Raw genomic sequence first — 25,176 nt, forward strand, 5'->3', positions numbered from 1 at the left:
CGCTGTGGTTTTACATCCTTCAGGCCTTGCTGCCTGGATGTACAGACGCCCAATGGTCTCCTGGTCCGCGACTGCACGCCTGCGCGGCGGTCTGAACCCCTTAGAGCGCACAGGTGTGGGTGCACTAATCCCTGCAGCCGGTAGCGCCCAGGCAGATTTAATCCCAACGCTCTCGGAAGGGCTGGGCACACGGGGCCTAGTTAAAGATTCCTACTCAAGATTCCGAGCTGGCTTGGAAGAAGTGGCAGTCCAGTCTCGGATGCAGGGCTGAGTTTTACAGAACCTTTTTTACAGAGTGCCTTTCTTGTACCGAATTGTATTACTAATGGAACGCTTCCCTTACAAGTACTTACTGTGTGAAGTCAGCCGGTGCTTTGCCCTGCAGCAGTTTTGTGGGGAAGAGCAGAAATGTTGTGGGGACTCTCCCCTCTGAGCTCAGGACCAAGGACCTGATGGTGGGAAAGGAATAAAGTAAGGATTAAATAACTTCTGGATGGCTCTGGGAGCGGTGCCAGGACCATAGGGGAGGGTGTGTGGGGTGGAGAGGGGCGGGAGCGCACAGCTGGTGCTGGTGAAGCTGCCTATCCCTCAGGAGTGTGTAAGGGGGACAGAGATCCGGGTGGTGGTGATGGCTGATCCCACACAACAGGGGTGAGTGCAGGCAGTGAATGATGGAAGGAAGGACTCAGGGGTTGCCTAGTCCAGCCTTGGGTTGAGACCCAAAAGAGGTCAGGACTAGGGCAAATGACAAAGACCATGAGTTCCTTTTAGCCTGATGGCCTCCACCTCGTCCCCATGTCCAAAAACCCCCCTAGACACAGGGTGTGTCATGTTGGTGTGGGCTGTCTTTGGCATAACCCATCAACCTTCTTTATAGTCATCTTGAGATCATTTCACCCTAGAGTCAAGAGGCTTCTCACTGCTGTCCCCTCCTCCAGAGAGTGTCTGCCACCACCTTTGGATAAGTCCACCTAATTGCATTTCTTGCTGTTAAAGGGCCTTTCTACCTAGTGACTGATGCAAGATGACCCCAGGTGTCCCCTCTCCCTGTGGTGTAGTTCTGACCTTTTCTGGCAGTTTCTGGCCATCAGACTTCCCTCAGTCAATTCTTCCCTGTTAGGTAGAAACAAAGGCTGGTCTATGTTTCATCGCCACATACACCCTGAATCAAGAGGAGGACTCCCACAGACTCCACAGTCCTCACTAGCTGAAGTTAACAAACGTTACTTTCTTCTGTTAGGATCTTCCATCTTCTGCATTACAAGGACTTTATATTTTTCTTAATTTTCTCCCGTTTTGAGGATAATTATGGGCTTAATTTCTTCCAGTGGGTGATAATTGCTCTTTTCCATCTGAACCTGTCACCCTTGGGCCAATGAGAGCTATTCTAAGCCATCTACTCTCATCCTTTCAGAGAATTTTAAAACATCCTTACTTTTAGGGGCAGGTGGGTGGCTTAGTCGGTTGAGTGTCCGACTTCAGCTCACGTCATAATCTCACAGCTTGTGGGTTCAAACCCCACATCAGGCTCTGTGCTGACAGCTCAGAGCCTGAAGCCTGCTTTGGATTCTGTATCTGCCTCTCCTATGCTCATGCTCATGCTCTGTCTCTCTCTCTCAAGAATAAATGAACATTAGAAAAATTTTTTAAATAATATAAAATATACTTTTAGGTAACAAAACAAACTATGTGTATAATTTATAATATATAATTTTTTTCTTTCCCAAAAATATGGGATCAGGTCTTCTCCAAGGATCCCCTGGAATGATCTTTCACAGCAAGATTTCCCAGTTCAGAAACTACTGATGATTTTTCTTTAATAGTGTCCTATTGTAAACTTCCTTTATGTAATTTTTATAACACACTTAGTTTTCTTATCAGACCTCACAACATTTTTGGGCCATGGCTGTAACTCTTTTCATCCCTGGCATGAGTCCTTAGGGTTCTCTGACCTTGCTCCCTGTCCTCTTGATTGGCCAGCGGGTCTCAGACCTTCTGGCCATAACCCTTGCTTTCTGAAAGACCCAAAAGATTTCAGTTGACTGAACACAAATACAATACGTAGGTGCTGATCTGTCAACTGCATTGGTCATGGTGCAAGAATCCAGGTTTGCAGCCTGAACTCAGTAGTTCCTTATGGATCCTACATCAGAGAAGACTGGGAAATGAGACAATGGGATCCTAGGAAGGCTGGCAGGGCTGGGACTGTCAACTTGGAGAAGAAATGCTTCAAGGGCCACAATTTGGAGTAGGTATCTGGGTAAGGAGGAGGAACTCTAGTACTTAGGCTAGTTCTCCTGCAGAAAGTTGTTCTCCCCAATCTCAAACAAACACACTCTTAATGAGGGAATTATACAATATTTGTCCTTTTGTGTCTGGTTTATTTCACTGAGCTTAAGGTTTTCAAGATTCATCCATGTTGTAATATGTATCAAAATTTCATTTCTTCTTAAGGCTGAATACATTGCTTTATCCATTCTTCCATTGATAGACATTTGAGTTGTTTCCACCTTCTGTCTATTGTGAAAAATGCTGCCATAAACATTGGTATATAAATATCTGTTCAAGTTTCAGCTTTCAGATCTTTTGAGTATATTCCTGGAAGTGGAATTATTTGATCGTAATGGTAATTCTATGTTTAATTTTTTGAGGAACATTGTACTTTTTACTACATTCCTGCTAGCAATGCCAAAGTTCTCCATTTCTCTACATCCTTACCAATACTTGCTATTTTCCATGATTTTGTTGTTTTTCAATTAATAGTCATCCTAATGAACATAAAGTAGTATCTCATCATGGCTTTGACTTGCATTTCCTTAATGATTAGTGATGGTAAGAAATCTTTCATGTGATTATCAGCCATTTGTATAAATTCTTTGGAGAACTGTCTGTTCAAGTCCTTTATGTATTTTTAAATTGGATTGTCTTTTTTTTCCCAGCTGTATTGAGGTATTACTGACATATCCATATGGAAGTTTAGGGCATACAACCTGATTATTTGATACATGTATATATGGCAAAACATCCCTCCTCAATATTAGGGTGTTGTAGTAACATTTGAAGTTTACTCTCTTAGGAATATTCAAGTATATAATACAGTATTGTCAATTATTGTCATTATGTTGTACAGTAGATCCCCAAACTTATTCATCTTATGCTGGAAGTTTTATCCTTAGGTCAACATCTCCCCATTTCTCCTCCCACTATCCCCTGCCAACCACCCTTCCACTCTCTACTTCTATGAATTCAGCTTTTTTAGATTCTACATACAAATGAAATCATATAGTATTTGTCTTTGTCTGACTTATTTCTCTTAGCCCTCAAGATACGTCCATGTTGTCACAAAAGGCAGGATTTCCTTCCTTTTTTATAGATGAATCATATTCCATTATGTTTGTGTGTATATATGTGTGTATACATGTATATACATGTACATATTATTTATCCATTCATCCATTGATGGACACTAAGGTTATTGCCAAGTCTTGGCTATTATGAATAATGCTGGAATGAAACATGAGGGTGCAGACATCTCTTTGAGATAGTGATTTCATTTCCTTTGGATATATACCCAGAAGTGGAATTGCTGGATCATAAGAAATTCTATTTTTAATTTTTTGATGAACCTCCATTCTTTTTTTCATAGTGGATGACAATTTACATTCCCAACAACCACATACAAAGATTATATTTTCTTCACGGTCTCTCCAACACTTGTGGTCTCTCGTTCTTTTGATAATAGCAATACTAACGATTGTGAGGTAATATCTTGTGGTTTTGATGTGCATTTCCCTGATAATTAGTGATGTTGAACACCTTTTCATGTTTCTTGGCCATTTAGAAGTCTTCTTTGGAAAAATATCTGTTCAGTTCCTCTGCCTATTTTTTAATCAATTGTTTTGTTGCTGTTGTTACTGAGTTGTATGAGTTCTTTATATACTTTGGATATTAGCCCCTTATCACATAGAGAGTTTGTGAATATTTTATCTCATTCCATAGATGCCCTTTACATTTTGTTGATTGTTTCTTTTGTTGTGCAGTGCAGAAGATTTTTAGTTTAATGTAGTTGCACTTTATTTTTGCTATTGTTGCTTATGATTTTAGTGTCATATTTTAAAATTCATTGCCAAGACCAAGACAGCTTTTTCCCTTGTCTTTTCTTTTATGAGTTTTATAATTTCAGGTCTTAAATATTTTAAGTCTTTAATCCATTTTGAGTTAATTTTTATAAGTAATCTAAGATAGGGCTTCAGTTTCTTTTTTCTGCATGTGAATATACAGTTTATTGAAGAGACTATTCATAGTCTATAAATATGCTATAGTATTTTGATTACTACAGCTATGCTATGCTATAGTACTATGCTATTTTGATTACTACAACTTTGGCATAAAATTTGAAATCAGGAGGTGTGATGCTTCCAGCTTTGTTCTTTCTCAGGATTTGTGCTATTCAAGGTCTTTTGTGGTCTTTTGGAGTTTTAGGATTGTTTCTTCTGTTTCCATTAAAAAGTGCCATTAGAGTTTTGATAAAGATTGCATTAAATCTATAGATGACTTTGGATAGTATGGACCTTTGAACAATATTAATTCTTCCTCCACAAGCTTGGAATATTTTCCCATTTGTTTCTATCTTTAATATCTTTCATCAATGTCTTGTAGTTTTCAGTGTACAAATCTTTTACCTCTTTAGTTAAATTTACTCCTAGGTATTGTATTATTTTTGATAATATTACAAATATAATTATTTTATTTAATTCTTTTTCAGATTATTGAAATGCATAGAGTGCATTTCAAGCACTATCTTAGATTACTTATAAAAATTAACTCAAAATGGATTAAAGACTTAATATATTTAAGACCTGAAATTATAAAACTCATAAAAGAAAAGACAAGAGAAAAAGCTGTCTTGGTCTTGGCAATGAATTTTAAAATATGACACTAAAATGCATAGAGAAATGCAACTGATTTTTGTATGTTGATTTTGCATCTTTCAACTTTACTAAATTTGTTTATTAGTTCAACAATGTTTTGGTGGAGTCTTAGAAATTTCTATGTATATCACATCATCTGGAAACAATGACAGTTTTACATATTCCTTTCCAGTTTGGATTTCTCTTTTTTCTTTTCCTCAGCTAATGGCTCTGCCTATAGTTTCCAGTACAGTGTTGAATTAGGAGTGGTGAAAGTTGTCTTATTCCTGGTCTTAGCAGAAAAGTTTTAAGCCTTTCACTGTTGAGTATGATGTTAGCTGTGTGCTTGTCATATATGGCTTTTATTGAAGTATATCCTTTTATATCCATTTATTGAGCATATTGATCCTGAAAGGACATTGAATTCTGTCAAATGCTTTTACTGCATCTATTGAAATAACCATATGATTTTTCTTTCATTCTATTGATATGGTGTATCATATTTTATTGATTTGTGTATTTTGCTTGCTTGGGAGTGTTTCATACATATGAAAGTATGTAGCACACTTGTAAAGGTAAATATGCAATCAGATTTAGAAAATGATAATTTGTAATAGAATGGTATGTTAACCACTTAACTATAGTTTGAAAGTCAGAGGGAAAGAGTATTAAAAATAATTATGGCTACTATACTTTGTTAATGAATTCAATATAAAAAGAAGTAAAAGTGACATCAAAAATAAAAGCAGTGGATTAAAAGGTGAATTTTTTAACAGGTGATCAAAGTTAAGTTACTATTGGCTTAAAAAGAACTGTTTTATCTATGTCTTATGTAAGCCTCAGGATCATCACAAAGCAAAACCCTAGAGTAGATTCACAAAAAATAAAGAAAGGGGAAACAGAGCACACCACCACAGAAAATCACCAATTTACAAAAGCAGGCAGAAACAGAGGGAAGAAGAAACAATGAAACTACATAACATCAGAAAGCAATGAACAAGATAGCATTAGTAACTCAACAATAACCCAATTTACCAGTCAGAAGGCACAACGTGCTGGAGTGGCTAAAAACACAAGACCAGCTCACATACTGCCTGTAAGAGACTCACTTCAGCTTTCAGGACACATGTAGGCTCAAAGGGAAGGAATAAAAAAAAAAAACAACCAGGCAAATAGAACAAAAATGGGGTAACTATATTTAGATAAAATAGACTTTAAGCCATAAAAGGTAACAAGAGACAAAGAAGATCATTATATAATGATAATTGGGTCAATACATCAAGAAACTATACCAATCATAAATATATACATACCCAACATCAGAACACCTAAATATATAAACTGAATACTAGCAGATCTGAAGGGAGAAACAGACAATACAGTAATAGTAGAGGCCTTCAATATCCCACTTTCAACAATGAATAGATCATCCAAACATAAAAAATCAATGAGGAAACATTGAACTTAACCATGCATTAGTCAAAATGGACCTAACAGACATCTATAAAACATTCCATCCAACAGCAGCAGAACACACATTCTTCTCAGGTGCACACAGAACATTCTCCAGGATAGATCATATGATAGGTAACACAGAAAACCTCAACAAATTTAAGAAGATTGAAAAGATCATACCACTGATCCTTTCTGACCACAATGGCATGAGACTAGAAATCAACAAGAAGGGGAAAGCTGGAAATTTTTAAAGCATGTGGAAACTAAACAGCACACACCTGAGCAACCAATGCATAAAAAAAATCAAAATGGAAATTTAAAAATCTCAAAACAAATGAAAATAAAAACACACCAAAACCTATGAGATCCTGCAAAAGCAGCTCTGAGAGGGAAATCTATAGCAATAAATGCATATAGTAAGAGAATAGAAAGGTCTCAAACAACTTAACTTTACACTTTAAGGAACTAGAAAAAAAAAGAACAAATTAAGCCCAAAGTTTGCAGAAGGAAGGAAATAATAAGGATCAGAGCAGAAATAAATGAAATAGAAACCAGAAAAACAATAGAAATGATGAATAAAACAAAGAATGGGTTTTATTGAAAGGTGGAAAAAATTAACAAACCATTAGCAAAACTAAGAAAAAAAGCAAGAAGCCTCGAATGAATAAAATTAGAAATGGGGGTGCCTGGATGGCTCAATACAGTTAAGTGTCCACCTCTTCATTTTGGCTCAGGTCACGATTTCACTCACAGTTTCTGAGTTCAAGCCCTGTGTTCAGCTCTGTGCTGACAGCGCAGATCCTGCTTGGGATTCTCTCTCTCTCTCTCTCTCTCTCTCCCTCTCTCTCTGCCCCTCCCACTCTCACTCTCTCTCAAAATAAATAAATAAACTTAGAAAAAATTCTAAATGAAAGAGGAGATATTATAACTGATACCAAATAACTACATAGGATTATAAGAGACTTCTATGAACAATTATATACCAGTGAATTGGATAACCGAGGAGAATTGGAAAAATTCCTAGAAATGTATATTCTATCAAAACTGAATCAGGGAGAAATAGAAAACCTGAGCAGACTAAGTATATTGAATAAGTATTCAAAAAACTCCTAGCATGGAAGTGTTCAAAACCACTGGTAAATTTACTAAACATTTAAAGAAAATTAACCCCAATATTTATTAAACTCTTCCAAAAAATTGAAGAAGAGGGGACCCTCCCTAACTTACTTTAAAAGGCAGCATTTCCCTGATACCAAACCCAGATATAGACACTACAAGAAAAGCAAACTAAATTCCTGATGAATATAGGTACAAACATTTGCAAAAAATAGTAAACTAGGGGTGCCCGGATGGCTCGGTCAGTTGAATGTTCCACTCTTGATTTCGTCTCAGGTCATGATCCCCAGATCATGGGATCAGGCCCTTCATCAGGCTCCTCGCTAAGTGTGGAGCCTGCTTGAGATTCTCTCTCTCCTCCCTCCCCATACCTCCCTACTCACATTCTCCTCTCTCTCTCTCTCTCAAATTAAAAAATACATATATTAGCAAACTGATTTCAATAACATATTAAAAGAATAATACACCATAACCAGGTAGGATTTATCCTTGGAATGCAAGCATGGTTCAGCATACACAAATCAATCAATGTGATAAGCTACATTAATAGAATAAAAGAAAAAATAATATAATCATTTCAATAAATGATTGAAAAATCTGTTGACAAAATACAACATCCTTTATGATAAAAATAATTCTCAACAAATTGGATGTACAAAGAACATACCTCAACATAATAAAGACCAATGGAACAGAATAAAGAGCCCAGAAATAAATCCAAACTTATATGGCCATTTATTATTTGACAAGAGAGACGAGAATACTCAATGGGGAAAGGATAGTCTCTTCAACAAATGGTGTTAGGAAAACTGGGTAATCAAATGCAGAAAAAAAGAAATTGGAACCTTATTTTAAGCCATTCACAAAAATTAACTCAAAATGGGTTAAAAACAAACATAATTCCTGATGCCATAAAAATCTCAGAAGAAAACATAGGGAAGAACCTCATCACAATGATTTTTTAGTTAACACACCAAAAGCACAAGAAACAAGACACAAAAATTAATGAGTGAGACTACATCAAACTAAAAAGCTTCCACATAGAAAAAGAAGCAATCAACAAAATGAAAAGGCAACCTAGAGAAGGGGAGAAAATATTTGCAAATCTGTATCTAATAACATGTTAATATCCAAGATATATTAAAAAAATAAACAACTCCTACAACTCAATGACAAAAACCAAACAACTGGGTTGAAAAATGGGCAGAGAAACTGAATAGAAATTTTTCCAAGACGACATTCAAATGGCCAACAACTACATGAAGAGGTGCTCAACATTGCTAATTATCAGGGAAACGGATGCCAAAACCACAATGAGATATCACCTCACACTTGTCAGAATGGCTATCAACAAGAAGACAAGAGGTAACAAGTTGGCAAGGAGGTGGAGAAAAGGGAACACTGTACACTGATGGTTGGAATGCAAATTGATATAGCCACTATGGAAAACAGTACGGGTTTTTGAGGTTCTCAAAAAACTAAAAATAGAATTACCAAATGATTCACCAATCCCACATCTGAGTATATATTTAAAGGAAATGAAAACAGGATATTGAAAAGATATCTGCATCTCTATGTTTACTTCAGATTATTGATGGAAATAACCCAAGCAGAAAAAGAAGATGTATATATACATATGCACACAATGAAATATTATTCAACCATAAAAAAGAAAATTGTACCATTGATAACAACAGGAATGGACCTTGAAGGCATCATGCTTAGTAAGATAGGCTGGACAGAGAAAGACAAAAACTGTACATCACTCACACATAGAATTCAAAGAAGGCAAGTTCATACAAATGGAGAGTAGATATAGCATAGAAAATTGTTAAAGGATTCAATATTGCAACTGGAAGATTAGAGTTTTGCATGGCATAATGATTACAAATAGCAGTACTGTATTATATACCTCAAAATTGCTAAGAGACTGGATCTGAAATGTTTTAACCATAATAAAGAAATGATAATTATATGTTGTGTCAGTGGTGTTAGTTAAAGCTATATTGGTGATCATATTACAATATATAAATGTATCTAATCAACATATTGTACACCTTAAACATATACAATATTATATGTCAATTATATCTCAATTAACTAAAGAAAATGTGCATGTGCAATGATAAGTGTAGGATAAATAACTAGGAATAGAATCCTGGGTCAGGTGTATGAGTAAAAACGCTCATATGGGCTAAGATTTGTGAGCATGTGATTTAGCACCAGACTGCCTGAGTTTGAATCCCAATTCTACTACTTATTAGACATGTGATGTTGGAGAAGGTACTTAACTTCTCTGTGTCTGACTTTCCTAATCTGTAAGTGGGAAAGATGACATGATGTCTATCACACAGCGTTATTATTGTGTGAATTTTAAACATTGTTAGTTACTGCAAATTGCCCTCCCTAGAGTTTAGAACAATTTATAATCTTACAACCCATGCTTATCACAGTCGTCAAAAAAAAGGTATTCTTAAACTTATGGAATTTTTATCAATTCAAGAAGTGGAAAATGTTATGTCATTGTTTTATTTTCCATGTCTATTGTATTAGCGTAGTGAATCACCTTTTCAAAAATTTATAAGACTTGACTAGTTTCTTTTATGTGCACCAGGTATATGTTTTTCAGCAGTTAAAAACTGCTGTGTGATTTGGGATTAAACTTATGGACTATATATATATTTATATATATATATATGTATTTAATGTTTATTCATTTTTGAGAGAAAGAGATAGAGCGTGAGTTGGGAGGGGCAGAGAGAGAGGGAGATATAGAATCCAAAGCAGTCTCCAGGCTCTGAGCTGTCATTACAGAGCCCAACGCAGGGCTTGAACCCATGGACCATGAGATCATGACCTGAGCTGAAGTCAGACGCTCAACCAACTGAGCCACCCAGGCGCCCCTGGACCTTATATTTTAAGGAAACCACTCATTTTTGAGATCAGTAGCAAGTATTTTGTCACAACTTTTGATTTGTCTTTTGACTTTACTTATGGTATTTTTCCCTTCTGTAGAGTTTTATAGCTTTAGATAAGTAAATCAATTAATATTTTCTTGTAACACTTCTGTGTTCTATATCCCATTTAAGAAGGCTTTCTACTGCCTTTGATGGCTTTATTTTTATATTCAAATATTTCTTTCATGTGAGATTGTTTTTAAAGCTAGATGGCCTCCCAGGTGTCCTAAAATAATTGAATAATTCATCATTTCTCACTGATATAGAATGATGCCTTTACTATCTATCTGTTATCTATCTATCATCTATCTAGCATCCATTTACTATCTATATTATCTTATCATATTATTTTATCTTATCTAGGATTGGGAACAAAGGGAAGTGATTGGGGTTACCAGACCTAGAAGCTCAGTGAAGAAGTTTTGTGTCACTGAAACTCAGACTCTCAGAGGAAGAGGTGCTGTCTCTCTGGTGATACTTCTGAGGGACACAAAGAGAGAGAATCCAAAAGGGTGGAAACCCGAACCAATTGTTACTGCTGAGGTAAAGGGCTATTATTGAGGTGATGCAGACAAGGACAGGGAGCAAAACTGGAAGGGTCAGTATTTTATTCCTCCTTGTGCCCTCCATTCTCTCTCTAGGACCCTTTTGGACAGAGTTTAACAAGAGACGAGTGGGCAAAGGAGAGTGTGGCTTGAGAGCCCAGCTCCAGCATCACAAAGATAAGTATAAAGGGTGGGAATTTTTGCAGGGGGAAAATAGCTTACTAACCTGCATGCCATATGTTTTAGAACTATTTCTGGACTTTCTATTTTGTTCTGTTCTTCTGACAGTTCATGTGCTAGTACCACATTGTTTTATGTCTCTGCTATGACTAATGCCCACTCAGTCTTCTTTTTCAGAATATTCCCCGTTCCTTTATCTTTGTTCACTATTTCTTTTTCCCAAAGCAACATTGCTGTAAGTATGGATTGGTATAATGTTAAACCTATCAATTGGTAGAAATAATTGTCCAGTGTATGATGTAGAATATTCAGGACAGGGCTTTCTATGAGTTCAAGGCTTCTTTGTTGTTGCTTAAATCCATAATTTATAACACCCCCACTTTCTGGACCAAATTCTATATAAGTTCATGTTCTTAGTCACCAGCAACAGAACTGTCCTCTGACTGGTTCATCCAGAGAAAAGACTGCACTGAAAAATTTTGAGTAGGTTTCAGAATTTTCAACAGCCCTGCAGAACAAGACATAGAGGCCATGTAGCCATAACCCAGCCCAAACCATAGTACCTCCTCTGCTCCTGGCAAGGTGAGGCTGTGGCTTTCACATTGACCACACAGCATGGACCTGGCTCTTCTGCTATCATCACTGGTTCCTGTTTCCATGTATGGGTTGGGGACATCCCACCAAACAAGCCCAAGTCATGCACCCACCACTGGCAGGACAAACTGTAAGGGAGGGGAAGCAGAATCTGGATGTTCTAACTTCCCAAAACATATCGAGAGAGTACAGAGCTCTCTCATCCAGGTGTCCACAGATAGCTTCCATTGAGCCTACAAATGAGAAATCTGTGTCCCATTGTCCAAGACTTCCCTGCCATTAATGGGAAAGTTAATATACATGCTCATCTCTGGGCCAGTAACAGCCAATTACAGTTGCCCTAGAAATGCTTGTTCTCTTGACCACATTCCTTACCCTCTCTAGGTCTTTACCTTCTCATATATAAAGGGAGGTAGAAAGGTGGGAGAGCTGAAGAAGGAAAGGCTGTAGGTCACGTATTTTATTAATTCTTTTGTTTAACACAGCATATGTTAAACAGTATGTATAAGTTCTATGCAATTTTAAATATAAGAAATGGAACAAATACTGTGGACCCTGCTTATAAAATATATTAAACATAATTTAGAAAATCCCTGTTATCTCCAGTGACATCTTCCTCCTTCCCACATATAGTCTTTTTTCTGAATTTTGTGTTAATCACATTCTCTTTTATACTTTCCAAACATAAGCATGTATTGCTAAACTTCATGTTGTTTAATCTTCTCCATTTCCTTCTGCTTTATAGAAATGAAACTGGAAAATATGTATTCTTCTGTCACTTGCTTTTTCCAGCAACAATATCCTTATGAGATTCACCAATGTTAATGTGTACGCTCTTTGTTCACTTTTCAATGCTGTATGGTGTTCCGTTGTATGAATATTCCATAATGCATTTACCCATTCTTTTTTTCCTGGCCATTGGGGTCATTTACCATTTTTAGCTATAGTAGCAGTGTTGCTGTGAACACAAAATACCTGACAAATGTTTCTCTAGGGACTGTATCTTGAAATGTAATTCCTGGATTATAGAGTAGGGCATCTTCAACCTTGTTATTTTCCAAAATGGCTGTAAATTCCTATAGTAACCCTCCCTGTATCCTTGTCCCTTGTAATGTGATTTGGAGCTCCTCCCATCAGGAGGTAGAGTCTGTTGTTTCATCTCTTGACTGTGGGGTGGTGCTGTTCTTTATCCAATAGAATGTGTTGGAAGTAATGGTGTGCTTGTTCCAAGTCTCTGAGTACTTCCCCTCCCTTGAAACTTCCGCTGCCATGTGAACTGCCCAGGTTAATCTGTGGTAGATGTGACACTATGGGGAGCAGAGAAGAGCCATCCATAACCAAACCCACTGTATTATTTTCCTATTGCAGTTGTAACAAATTACCAAAACTTAGTTGTTAAAAATAATACAAATTTATTATCTTACAGTTCTGAAGATCAGAAGTCAAACATGGGTCTTACTAGACTAAAATTGAAGTGTCTTTTGGAGATCATAAGGGAGAATCTATTTTCTTTTCTTGTCTACCTTTTAGAAACCTCCCACATTCTGTGGAAAATGGCCCCTTCTCCATTTCAAAGCCAGCAGTATAGCATCTTCAAACAGTTCCCCCTCTCTGACTTGTGATTCCATCATCACATCTCCTGCTATCCTCCTGTTTCCTTACTTCTTTGTAAGAATCTTTGTGATTACATTGGGCCCAGGCAGATAATCCAGGACAATCCTCCCTTTTCAGGATTCCATCTGCAAAATCCTGATGAGACACAGCCATTGCTAACTGATAACATACATGTTTTATCTTCAGTTTCTTAATTTGGATACTAGATCATTAATTTTGAGACTTTTTCCTTTTGGATAGAGCATATATGATTATGTATTGTCCTCTAAATTCTGCTGACATGTCAAAATTTTTGATATTTAATATTTTATTGTTATTCAATTCTAAACATTTTCTAAGTTCCAATATTAATGAACTGGTTTTTGGTCCATGAGTTGCTTAGATCATGGCTTTTAAATTTCCAAGCATACAGCAAAGGAAACAACCAACAAAACTAAAAGGCAACCAACGGAATGGGAAAAGATATTTGCAAATGACATATCGGACAAAGGGCTAGTATCCAAAATTTATAAAGAGCTCACCAAACTCCACACCCGAAAAACAAATAACCCAGTGAAGAAATGGGCAGAAAACATGAATACACACTTCTCTAAAGAAGACATCCGGGTGGCCAACAGGCACATGAAAAGATGCTCAACGTCGCTCCTCATCAGGGAAATACAAATCAAAACCATACTCAGATACCACCTCACGCCAGTCAGAGTGGCCAAAATGAACAAATCAGGAGACTATAGATGCTGGAGAGGATGTGGAGAGACGGGAACCCTCTTGCACTGTTGGTGAGAATGCAAATTGGTGCAGCCACTCTGGAAAACAGTGTAGAGGTTCCTCAAAAAATTAAAAATAGACCTACCCTATGACCCAGCAATAGCACTGCTAGGAATTTACCCAAGGGATACAGGAGTACTGATGCATAGGGGCACTTGTACCCCAATGTTTAAATTTTTTTTTCAACGTTTTTTATTCATTTTTTGGGACAGAGAGAGACAGAGCATGAACGGGGGAGGGGCAGAGAGAGAGGGAGACACAGAATCGGAAACAGGCTCCAGGCTCCGAGCCATCAGCCCAGAGCCTGACGCGGGGCTCGAACTCACGGACCGCGAGATCGTGACCTGGCTGAAGTCGGACGCTTAACCGACTGCGCCACCCAGGCGCCCCATGTACCCCAATGTTTATAGCAGCACTTTCAACAATAGCCAAATTATGGAAAGAGCCTAAATGTCCATCAACTGATGAATGGATAAAGAAATTGTGGTTTATATACACAATGGAATAAAAGGCAACCATCCCTTTTGGGATGAGCACTGGGTGTTGTATGGAAACCAATTTGACAATAAACTTCATATATTGAAAAAAAAATAAATTTCCAAGCATATTTTAATTATCTTTTTCATATTTATTTCTAACTTAATTGCACTGGACTCAGAAGACGTGGTCTGCACAAGAATTTCAATTATTTGAAATTTACTTAGATTTGCTTTGTGGGTAGCATGTGGTCAATTTTCTTAATAATTTCAGATGTTTAGATATCCTATATATTCTCCAATTGTTGAGTGTCATATTTTAAATTTGTCCATTGGGTCAAGCTTAATTGTGTTGTTCAAAATTCAATATCCTTGTTTATTTTGCCTGCTTGATCTACCAATTAAGGAGAAATGATCCCCAAATTCTTTATGAGGGTTGATTTATTCATTTCTCCTCATGATTTTATCAATTTTGCTCTGTTATTCAGTGTTATTCTGTGTTAGTTTTTTGTCCTGATAAACTGGGCCTCATATCATTATGCAATGAGCTTTTTTAGTAATGCTTTTCTTGCTTGAAAGTCTACTTTCTGTCTTCTGTTAGCTTACATTTAATGAGCATTTGCTTTCTGTATCTTTTTCTGTTCTTTTTACTTCCATCAGTTCTCTGCTATTTATTTAGGGCTATCTTTTATAAATGACATATATCTGATTTAAAAGAAAACTGACAATATTGTCTACCCATCATCAAATTTTAGTCAATTTAAATGTATTGTTTTCGTACATTTAAACTAGTTGTTTGGATTCTATCATATTATTTTATGCTATTTTTCCTGACTTTTCTATATAGTTTTTCCTTTCTTGCTTTATTTTGGATGATTTCAGTTTTCTCTTACTCATTGTATTTGTTCCATAGATTTTTTAGAAAGCTTTCCTCTTTTTGCCTACTCTGTTAGTGGTTACCTTGGGTATTTTAACATACTTGCTTAACAAAGTCTTAGATTAATATTTCTACCCTCGTCCTGAAGACTGCTAGAACTTTAGAATGATTTGTGTGCAATTATACCATCCCATTCATATGATATTTTTGTATGATACTTTTTTTAACCCCCTAATTAGACATTTTTATTTCTTTCATACAGCCAACCAGACCATGACTGTTCAGATTTATGCACATAGATTTCAATGTTTATTCCTCACCATTTTTTTCATGCACCTCAAATCATCCATGTGGAATAATTTTCCATCTGCCAGAAATATATCCTTTAAAATTTCTTTAATGAGCACTGTTAAGAATAATGTCTTTTGGGTTTTGTGTTCTATAATGATTTTTATTTTGCTTTCTGAAAAGATTGTTTTCCCATGTGTAGAATTCCAGATCAACAGTTATTTCTCTCATTACATCAGACTTTTGCTGTTTTTGTCAGAAGTCAGCTGTCTTTTAAATTGTTATTCTTTTGTCTCTTATCTCTACCTGCTTAAATAGCTTTTCTTTGTATTCAGTTTCCTGCAGTTTCACATGATGTGCTTCAGGTGGATTATTTGTCATTTGTAGTATTTGTAACTACTAAGAGTTCTTGGGTCTGAGGTTTGATATCTTTCAAACATCTGAAAAATTATCAGATATTATCTCTTTAAGTATTTTCCTTTCCACGTTGTCTCTATTGTATTCTTAGATGTCAGTCTTTTCTATTCTAAATACAATGTCTCTTAATCTCTCATTTATATTTTTTTATTTCTTTGTCACTCTAGGCTGAATTTTAGATCATTTATTTAAACCTATCTTCCAGATTTCAAAATATCTCTTAAGTTGTGTCTAATATACTTTTTTTTGTATTGCATAAAATATTTATTAACATAACTTCGGAGAGTTCAAAATTAGCTGTGATGAAGAATCTGCTGCATACTATACTTTTTAACCCATTTTAAATATAACCCATCTTTTCCAATTCTAATTATTATGTATATATTTTTATTTCTAGAAGTTCTATTTAATTTTTTCCCTAATCTTCTCAGTTATTGTAAAAATGTATTGCTCTTTATTCATATGCCCATGTCATTTTTCATGTCTTAAAACATATTGAGGGGTACCTGGCTGCCTCAGTGAGTAGAACGTGTGACTCTTGGTCTCAGGGCCATGAGTTCAAGCCCCACACTGGGCATGGAGCCTACTTAAAAACAAACAAACATTGAACATTTTTGTATTAGCCAAGTGTCTGATAGTTCAAGGAGCTGGATGGAGTATACTGCAGCTATCTTTTTTCTTCTCACTTTCTTTCATGGTGCCTTATTCTTTTGTGTGATTTTGTGAGTTTTGACTACATGCAATTCATTTTCTTTGGCATTCTTTTACCAGGGAAATTCTTTGAAGCATGAGCTGAAGCTCTAGTCCTGCAGAAGAGCCACATCAACCACAGTATGAGGTTTGTTGACCACAAAAATAATTTGAAACCTAGTTCTAGTCCTGTCTGAAGGGTAGCTTCTATTTAAGAATTCTTGAGGAATTTTCTTCCTCTTCTGCACAGCACCAATATCAAGACAGTAAAGTCCTTGCTGTTTGTTAGTTGTCATATATCCTTGTTCTGAGGCTATAATCGTTTGGGGTTCCAGCTTTATAGATGTCTTCATGACACTCCCTGGTATAGATGGGTCCTAGGTTTGCTCTCCTCCCTCCCACATCCTGAGAAGCTACCCAAATGGAGGTTCCTGGTCCCAGATTCAGCAAATCTGCTTGCTTACTTTTCATGTTCAGATTACTTTCAGTAATCTTTTGGCTTCTGTGTGTTTGTCAGCAACATGCTTTGTCAGTGGCCTTGGAGGGTATGGGGGAAACCATTGGAAAGGCACAAATCTGGCCTCAGCTTCACTTTGATCAGAGCTCTGCTGAGTCATTTTACTTGCTTCAATTTTCAGGTAGGGCTTCAGTGAGAAGTTAGCTTTCTCTACTTAAAAACTTTTGAAATGTTGAATGCTGAGGTCATCTTAAAGGTCCTGTTGCACAAGTATATTACAGTTCTCTGGAGTTGATGATAATTGAACGCTGATGCATCCAACATATACTTTTTAACCTCAGCTTGCCACACTGTGAAATTTCCAGCTCTTAAAAATGGTGAAGATGTCACTGTGCCTCCTGGAGGAGAAGTGGCCCCCGACCATCCCCAACAGCTACCAGTAGTGGAGTGTATACAGGTATGGGAGCATGGCACGAGGAGCATCATAAGCACCTCGCTGTTGGCTACCATGAGCCACACATGAGTTTTGGCATCAATGTGGTTGTACTTGGTTAGCATGATATCCAGGCAAAACACCATAACAGGGCTAATGTACAGTATGAGTAGCACTGTATGGATGAGCAGGGTGCCCATGGCCCAGGAATAGCCCTGGACCCAGATGCCTGAAGTCCTGGTCTCTGCATAGATCCTCCAGAAGCAGTAGGTGATGAGACCTGTGCATAGAAAGTGAATGCATAAAATGTAGGTGTGGGTAATAGTGACCAGGGGGCCACAGCCTGGCTCATTGCACAGGGTCAGCTGCAGGATGCATAAGGCCCCTTGTTTCTCTAAACTGGCATCTTGCTGCTTGCTAAGCCAAATGACACATGTAGGGAAGAATTAGGCCAGCAGCCAGATGAGGGCCACCACTTTTTGGACAGCCTCACAGGACATGAAGAAGAAGTAGCACAGAGGATAAGCAACTGCCATGTAGGTGTGCAGCATGGTGGCCATGAAAGACAGGATGGTGCTGGTGTAGGTAGCAAAGACAACATCTGTGAGAACACCACAGGTGATGTGGCACAGAGTCCGGCCACCCAGGTTGCTGGATGAGATAAGCATGTAGAACACAAGGTAGGCCAGATCTGAAAGCAGGATGTTAGCCAGCAGTAGGTAGTGGAGCTCTTGCCACAGCTTCTGGCTCTTCAGGATGGTTGCCAGCAGCAAGAGGCTCAGAGTCAGTGTGGCTGCAGCCAGCAGGCTTGAGGGAAGGAACAGCCAGCACAGCACGGAGACGGGTACCCTGAGGTCCCCAAGGTTTAGGAGGTGTTGCTGGCTAATGTGGCATGCTGATGAGCTGGTCAGAGGCTGGCCAGCCTGTTGTGTCCAGGGGGAAGGGTGCCAACTGAACCCCCAGGCTTCCTGGCAGGAATGGCAGGCTTTCTCACAGGTGGTTGGTTCTGTACCTGCCCAAGGTATAGATCTCCCCTGCAGGATCCTCTTGGTACTACTCCTCTGCAAAAATGTTGAGCTTGAGCAGGTCTTAGGGATGACTGTTTAACAAAAATAAAACAACAAAGCAAAATTCTGCTCATACAGGGCTTCCTACATTCATGCATAGCTGTCAGCTGTCCTGGCTGCATGTGTGTGGGCACATCTAAATGGATCAGCCTATTGCCATGATTCACTGGTCACTGATCTCTGATCTCTTGAGAAGTGTCCCCCATTTTGATGTCCCCCAAACCTGTCTGGTTGGCTAGCAGGGTGTGTGCAATGAATGCTCACCACATTGGATTGAATTCAGTGGTCATAGTCAGGCAGTCCTATCTGAAGGGAAGGAGCAGCCATCTGGGAGCTAGGATTTCTGGACTGTGGAACAGGCCTGGCTTCTGTCTGAGGCTGCACATGACAGGGTCTCAGGAAGTGGTACCAGGCTAGAGGGGCCTGGGTATGCTCACATAGATGACCCTATGTGTGAATGTGTGTGTGTCCCACAACCTTTCTACACAGGATGCCACATGGGAGACCATTCAGCTGCCCTCTTGTGGTGTCCCTGTGTGGCAAGACAGATACCCCACTTGGCAGAGGCTGCACAGATGCTAGAGGAAAGGGGCGGAAGGCAGGAGAGAGAAGAGGATGGGAGGTTCACAAGCAGCTGGGACATCACAGGTTATCCAGAAATGTATAGACGGTTATGTGCACTTGGTTCGGGCCCACAGTGGGGTGGCCTGGGAAAGAACAAAGCATGCTCCAGTTCAGGTAAGCAGGCTTTCTGTTATTGATATCCTGGCTTTGAAACCTTAGGAAGCTTTGCTCATCTCTCTACATTTGTTTCCTTATCTGTGAAATGTGAGTGCTTCCTATGCAGACCTCATGGAAATGCTGCAAAAACCTAGAGGTTACATACTTAGTGCAATGTGTAGCCTGGGGTAAATGCTCAATACCAGAACACTAGCCCTTACCTTACCACACTCTCCAGAGGCTTGGGTCCTCTCTGCTCCACAGACTCCCTTGCCCTCACTGCAGAAGGAGTGCACTAAATGCTTCATGCCCCTAGGACCCCCGCCCCATGCTGCCTGTGCCACACTCCTCCAGCCCCTCTCTGGCCCCACACCAGGCCCCAGCTTGACACCATACTGAGCCCAAGGAAGGAGCTGCTACAGAGCTGTTGACTTCCTGAGCACAGGCGGGATGTTCTTAGGATTAGAGGGAAACAAAAATTTCAGACATTCAGCCACAAGAAGCCCAGCCTCACATCATGAATGTCACTTGGAACATATTCAGCAAGTGACACACCAGAGTCCTGCCTCATCCCTCAGCTAAGGGCCCTCTGACCACACAGGCATTTGCTTTCTGCCTCCCTTCTCTTTCTCAGCAGTGTCATAAGCTGAAGACTTCAGAGGAAATCTGGTTTTGTCTCTTATGATTAACTGTAGCCTTGGCTGAATTACTTTGCCCCTCTGGGTCTCCATGACCCCACTGGGGGCTCATGATGACAATACACCTGTCCTGGAAGCCTGCATCCAATTACACAGGTGCTAACAGTCACTGCCAAGTAGCTTCTTTCCTAAGAGTGCCCATGGACAGAGCCTTGCCATAGAACATATCTGGGGTACAGGTAAGGAGAGACCCCCACTTAACTCCCACTCAACCCAGGGACCATGCCTTTCTTGAGGGTTTGTTACAGTATTTGAGGAGGAGCAGCAACAACTTCATCCTGAAGGTAGACTATGGTAAAAACTCTAAGGGTTGTTCTGACAAAGTACATCTCCCTCCTCCAGAAAATTTGCAATGCCAGAAAGCTAACCCTGCCTCCCTATCTCCTCTGCCAGGGCCTGTGCTCCCCAGGTCACCCCTCAGACCTTAAGTGGCCCCAGGTCTGGGGAGGGAACAGAGCCCTGCCCTGCAGGTGTACTCTGAGGCCTGTATGCCTAGAGCTGGGCTGGAGGTAAGGCTGCCCCCTGCTGTCGGCCTTACAGATACCCTTGCCAGTCCCTGGCTGTCAGTCTTGCCCTCCGCAGGTGCTTGTCTTAGAATACAGATTCCCTGGGAGAGGGAAACCATTAAATGACAACCCTTCAGTAAAAATGTAACTGAAGGCTCAATCCTTCTGATAGCTGGTGACAGGCAACAGCTCCAGGGAAATGGAAAGTTAGTAACTCCCATGATGAATGAGCTGGTAAGTGTAATAAGGAGCCTGCCTTACTGTTGAAAATTATGCACCACCCAGGTTGCCCTTTCTGGAAAAATCCAGACTAGCATGGATGTGGGGTCTCTGGTATCAGCCTTTCTCGAAGGTCAGTATGTGCTGACTGCTGTAGGGATGACGTAGCACTGCCCCTTCCTGGTTAGTGACATCACCACCTTTAAATGCTCTATTCCCCTCCATTCTCTGATCTCAGTATGGGTCAGAACATGCCTGTCTGTACACGTTGTGGGTGCTATAGGAGACCACATACTGATACAGAGAAAATGAGCAGTACAGGTTAGCAAATCTACATGTCACTTTGGAAATAAAATCTTCACCATGCGTGGCATTTCAAAAGCCTCTGGCTCCTGGGACTGCCCTTGTCCAGGGACCAGACAGAAGGCACCATCCAGGAAGTTGGAGATAAGCTGAAACTATGGAAAAGCTTGATGCAAACAAATTCAAACTGCCAAGTGGAGAGGCCCTCAAGTCCTGCCCCCCAAGGGAGAGAGAAACTAAGTGACTGCACACAGCCTCACTGTGGGGCATCTACTGCATGCAAGCACCAGCACATGACATCATGGGAACACTACACTGAATCAGCAAGACAGCTTCTAGGTGGGAAACTGAGACCAAAGGAGGTTAAGTGCCTTGCCATTGTGGGAAGGCTCAGGATGAGTACAAGCTGCCTTTCCCGAGACGTGCAGAGTATTCATTGCTGCATCCCCCAGAGTTGGCAGCAGAACAGGAATTACTCACTGTAGTGTTAGCATGAAGCTCAGGTGTGTCAGGGTGTGGGCAGTTGAAGTGGCAGAAGTAGCCCCAAGCAGAACCTCTACCTCACATAGCTGTTCCCATAGGCAGCAAGCAGCCAGGACTCTCAAGTTGAAGGGAATGATCTAAACAAGAGCTCTTGGGCTCCTAGCAGCCCTATGTCCCTCAGCAATAGGCAGTGTCACCTGACTGGGCTGCAGGAATGAGGCCCTCATCATCATATGCCTAGCTACTTGCCTCTGTGTCAGGGAGAAACAAAGGAAACAAAGGCACCTACTGGGTGCCAGGTAATTTTATACACATTGTTTCACCTTTGGGATTCTTTTTGGGGGTGAGGAAATTGAGGCAGTTGTGAGATGAAGGCATTTTCTCAAAGGCATCCAGAAAATAGATGGCAGAGCTCTGGTGTGTCTCACTCCACATCATGTGTTGTTTCCATCCTTGCTCCATCAGTGTCCAGGACAGTCCTCCTGTCTCTACCGTCCTAGCAGGTATTGGTGCTGGACTCTTCACCACCATCACCATTTCCATCAGCATCTCAGTCAACACATCTTTTTTTAAATTTTTTAGATTATATTTTTGTTTTTTTGAGTATAGTTGACACACAGTGTTAAATTAGTTTCAGGTGTGCAACCTAGTGATTCAACAAGTCTATATGTCATGCTGTGCTCCCCACAAATGTCACCACACAGCGCTGTTACAACACCCTTGACTATATTCTCTGTGGAAGCCTGTACCTCCCCTCACCTGTTTTGCACATTCCTCCACCCCCATCCCCTCTGGCAACCATCAGTTTGTTCTCTGTATTTATAGGTCTGGTTCTTTCTGTTTATTTGTTTATTCATTTTCAATCTACATATCTTCATCATCACCATTATTATCACCATTTCAGCATCACTGTCACCATCACATCGGTCTTATCCTTATTTCATCCCTGTTATCACTGTCCTCATCATCACATGATCATCACCATCGTCACTGTCACCATAATCTTCCTCCTCAACAGTCTTACCATAACAGGATCACTAGCATAGCATCAACATGTTGCTCCTATTTTAAATAAAACTCTTCTCATTGCTCTTAAGATAACGACTAAGGTCTTTGCCCTAATACATGAGACCAAGTGCAGCCCATCCCTTGCCCCTCCCTCCATCTTCAGTCTGTGCTCCAGCTCACTTCCCTCCTTTCCATTCCTTAAAGAACATGTGACTCTTGCTGCCTGGAAACATTGTTACCCCCCTTCCTTATCAGCCAGTTATCAGTTTGAAGGACTTTTTTGGCAAATGTCTCCTACCTGCTGGAATGGATCACAGCTATCTTCTTTATACTCATATATTTCCACCCCTGCTTTTTTTTTTCTATTTACAACAATTTGTTTTAGTGTTTCCTTGTGTGAGTCACATCTAACTTTGTTATCAGAATCAGATCCATAGAGGCTGTCCTGCTCACTAGCAGACCCTCAGTGCCTGTCACACAGAGAGGTCATGTAAATGCTAGGCTGAGGCTTAAAGTGGCTTGACCTGAAGGCCGGTTGCTGAGACAAGGAAAAGAGATGGGGTAGAAGTTCCAAATGAGGGACTCAGCTTGAGCAGAGCCAGGAAGATGAAGGACCCAACACTGCCAGGGCACTGCCTGTGGGCCACATGGGCTGTGGCAAGAAGGAGGAGGGGGGAAGCAATGAACACTGCAGAGCAACAAGACAAAACTTACCTACTATGAGGACAGAGCTGACATCCGATGGACAATGGACTGGAGGAGGCCTGGAGGCAGAGTGAGATTTCTTTGTGATGGACCAGATGTGTAGAAGAGGAATACTTTTGCAAAGACAGGTCCTAAGTTGACCATTCCATTGTAGATATGCCACTTTTTAAGAACTGTCCCTGAAATCCTAGAGGCCTTCACCATACTGACATCTTTAGAATTAGCAAATTTTCAGAGTACCTGCTGGCTTAGTCAGTAGAGCATGCAACTCTTGATCTCAAGATCTTGAGTTCAAGCCCCACATTGAGTGTATATCATACTTAAAAGAAAATTTATATATACATATAAAATATGTATAAATATATACAAATATATATATATATATATATATAGCAGAGTTTCCATCCATAATCAAGTAATATTGGAATGTCATCTGCATCTCCTGGTTAAACCTAGATTTTAAAAATAAAAAATATATACTGATGAAATATAAATTAAAACTCTGACAGCTCCCACAGGCCCTACTATTCTCTCCATCTCCTGCGTTCGGTTGTTGGCCTTGTTCTCTACCACACCGAGCTCCCTGAATGCAGGGCCACAGCCTATTTGCATTCCTCCCCTTTCAGATGGTGTTTCCAGGTCAGCACTCCTACCTGGTAAATCTTGGGATAATAAATAAATGGATGATAACACCTGGAGCCTGGCTGGGGTAGCTGGGCCAGAAAGACCATAGTGTTTGGTCCTCATTACCTGTATGCAAACCTGAGTGTCTCTTGGTCTTCAGGACTGGCCCAGGTCTCACCTTCTACACACACTAGGGTTTCCATTAACCTTTCTCCACATTGTAGTCAAAGAAACTTTTTTTTTAATTTTTTTAATTTTTATTTATTTTTGAGAGAGAGAGAGAGGGCATGTGTAAGTGAGTGGGGGAGGGGCAGAGAGGGAAACAAAGGACCCAAAGCAGGCTCTGTGCTGAGAGTGGCGCTCAAACTCACGAACTGTGAGATCATGACCTGAAGTTGGGCGCTTAGCTGACTGAGCCACACAGGCACCCCCAGAGGAACTTTTTATTCATGCAGTCACTGAGGCAGTAAGTAAAGATTATTTTATTGTATTTTAGCATGAAAAGCCTCTTTAACTGTGCATATAATTCTTACCATCTCATTTACCCCATCTTGAAGTCCAAAAAGGCCCCATAAAGACTGGAAAATCATTCTCACTTCTGTCCCAGCTGAAGAAGTATTGGGACTGTGCCTCCCTGTGCAGCAGCTGCCCATGAGCCTCCCAGCCTTGTACACTCTGCCCTGCCCTCACCTGGTGCTCTCCTCCATAGCCAATCCCTTGGTTTCTTCCTGTCTCTTCTGTGGAGGCTGCTCCTTCCCATCTTCTGTAGACTCAGGCCCTCTCTTCACCTCACCCTGCTACTACTTAGGATTCATTTTGTTCATTTATTTAATTCTAAAAGTTAATATATAACACTATGTTCTTTTATTATCATTGTGAGCTATTTTAAATATATTGAAAAATGCAGAGAGGAACTAACAAATGTTCATGGGCCTACTATCCAGAATTAACAAATGTTTGTATTTTGCCATATTTGCTTCCAATAATTTTATATACTGTTTTAATGTTATATATATATATACATACACATAGATATATAAAATATAAAATATTGTATATTTTATAT

At 39.6% G+C, this 25,176-nt stretch overlaps 1 protein-coding gene and 1 long non-coding RNA gene across 2 annotated transcripts; one reads left to right on the top strand and one right to left on the bottom strand.

Moving 5' to 3' along the window:
• The first annotated feature begins 28 nt into the window (after positions 1-28).
• On the top strand, positions 29-13,896 carry LOC131503904 (uncharacterized). The gene is made up of 3 exons (XR_009257687.1): positions 29-113; positions 10,802-10,981; positions 11,080-13,896. It is a non-coding gene; the product is annotated as an uncharacterized LOC131503904 (long non-coding RNA).
• Positions 13,897-17,681: 3,785 nt separating this feature from the next.
• Positions 17,682-19,872, bottom strand: GPR148 (G protein-coupled receptor 148). Its single transcript, XM_058693208.1, is given in 4 exon segments — positions 17,682-17,824; positions 17,827-18,662; positions 18,664-18,745; positions 19,791-19,872. Coding segments are annotated over 4 exon segments (1,143 nt in total).
• Positions 19,873-25,176: the final 5,304 nt, after the last annotated feature.

Source organism: Neofelis nebulosa, chromosome 2, assembly GCF_028018385.1.
Source record: "Neofelis nebulosa isolate mNeoNeb1 chromosome 2, mNeoNeb1.pri, whole genome shotgun sequence".
Lineage (NCBI taxonomy): Eukaryota > Metazoa > Chordata > Mammalia > Carnivora > Felidae > Neofelis > Neofelis nebulosa.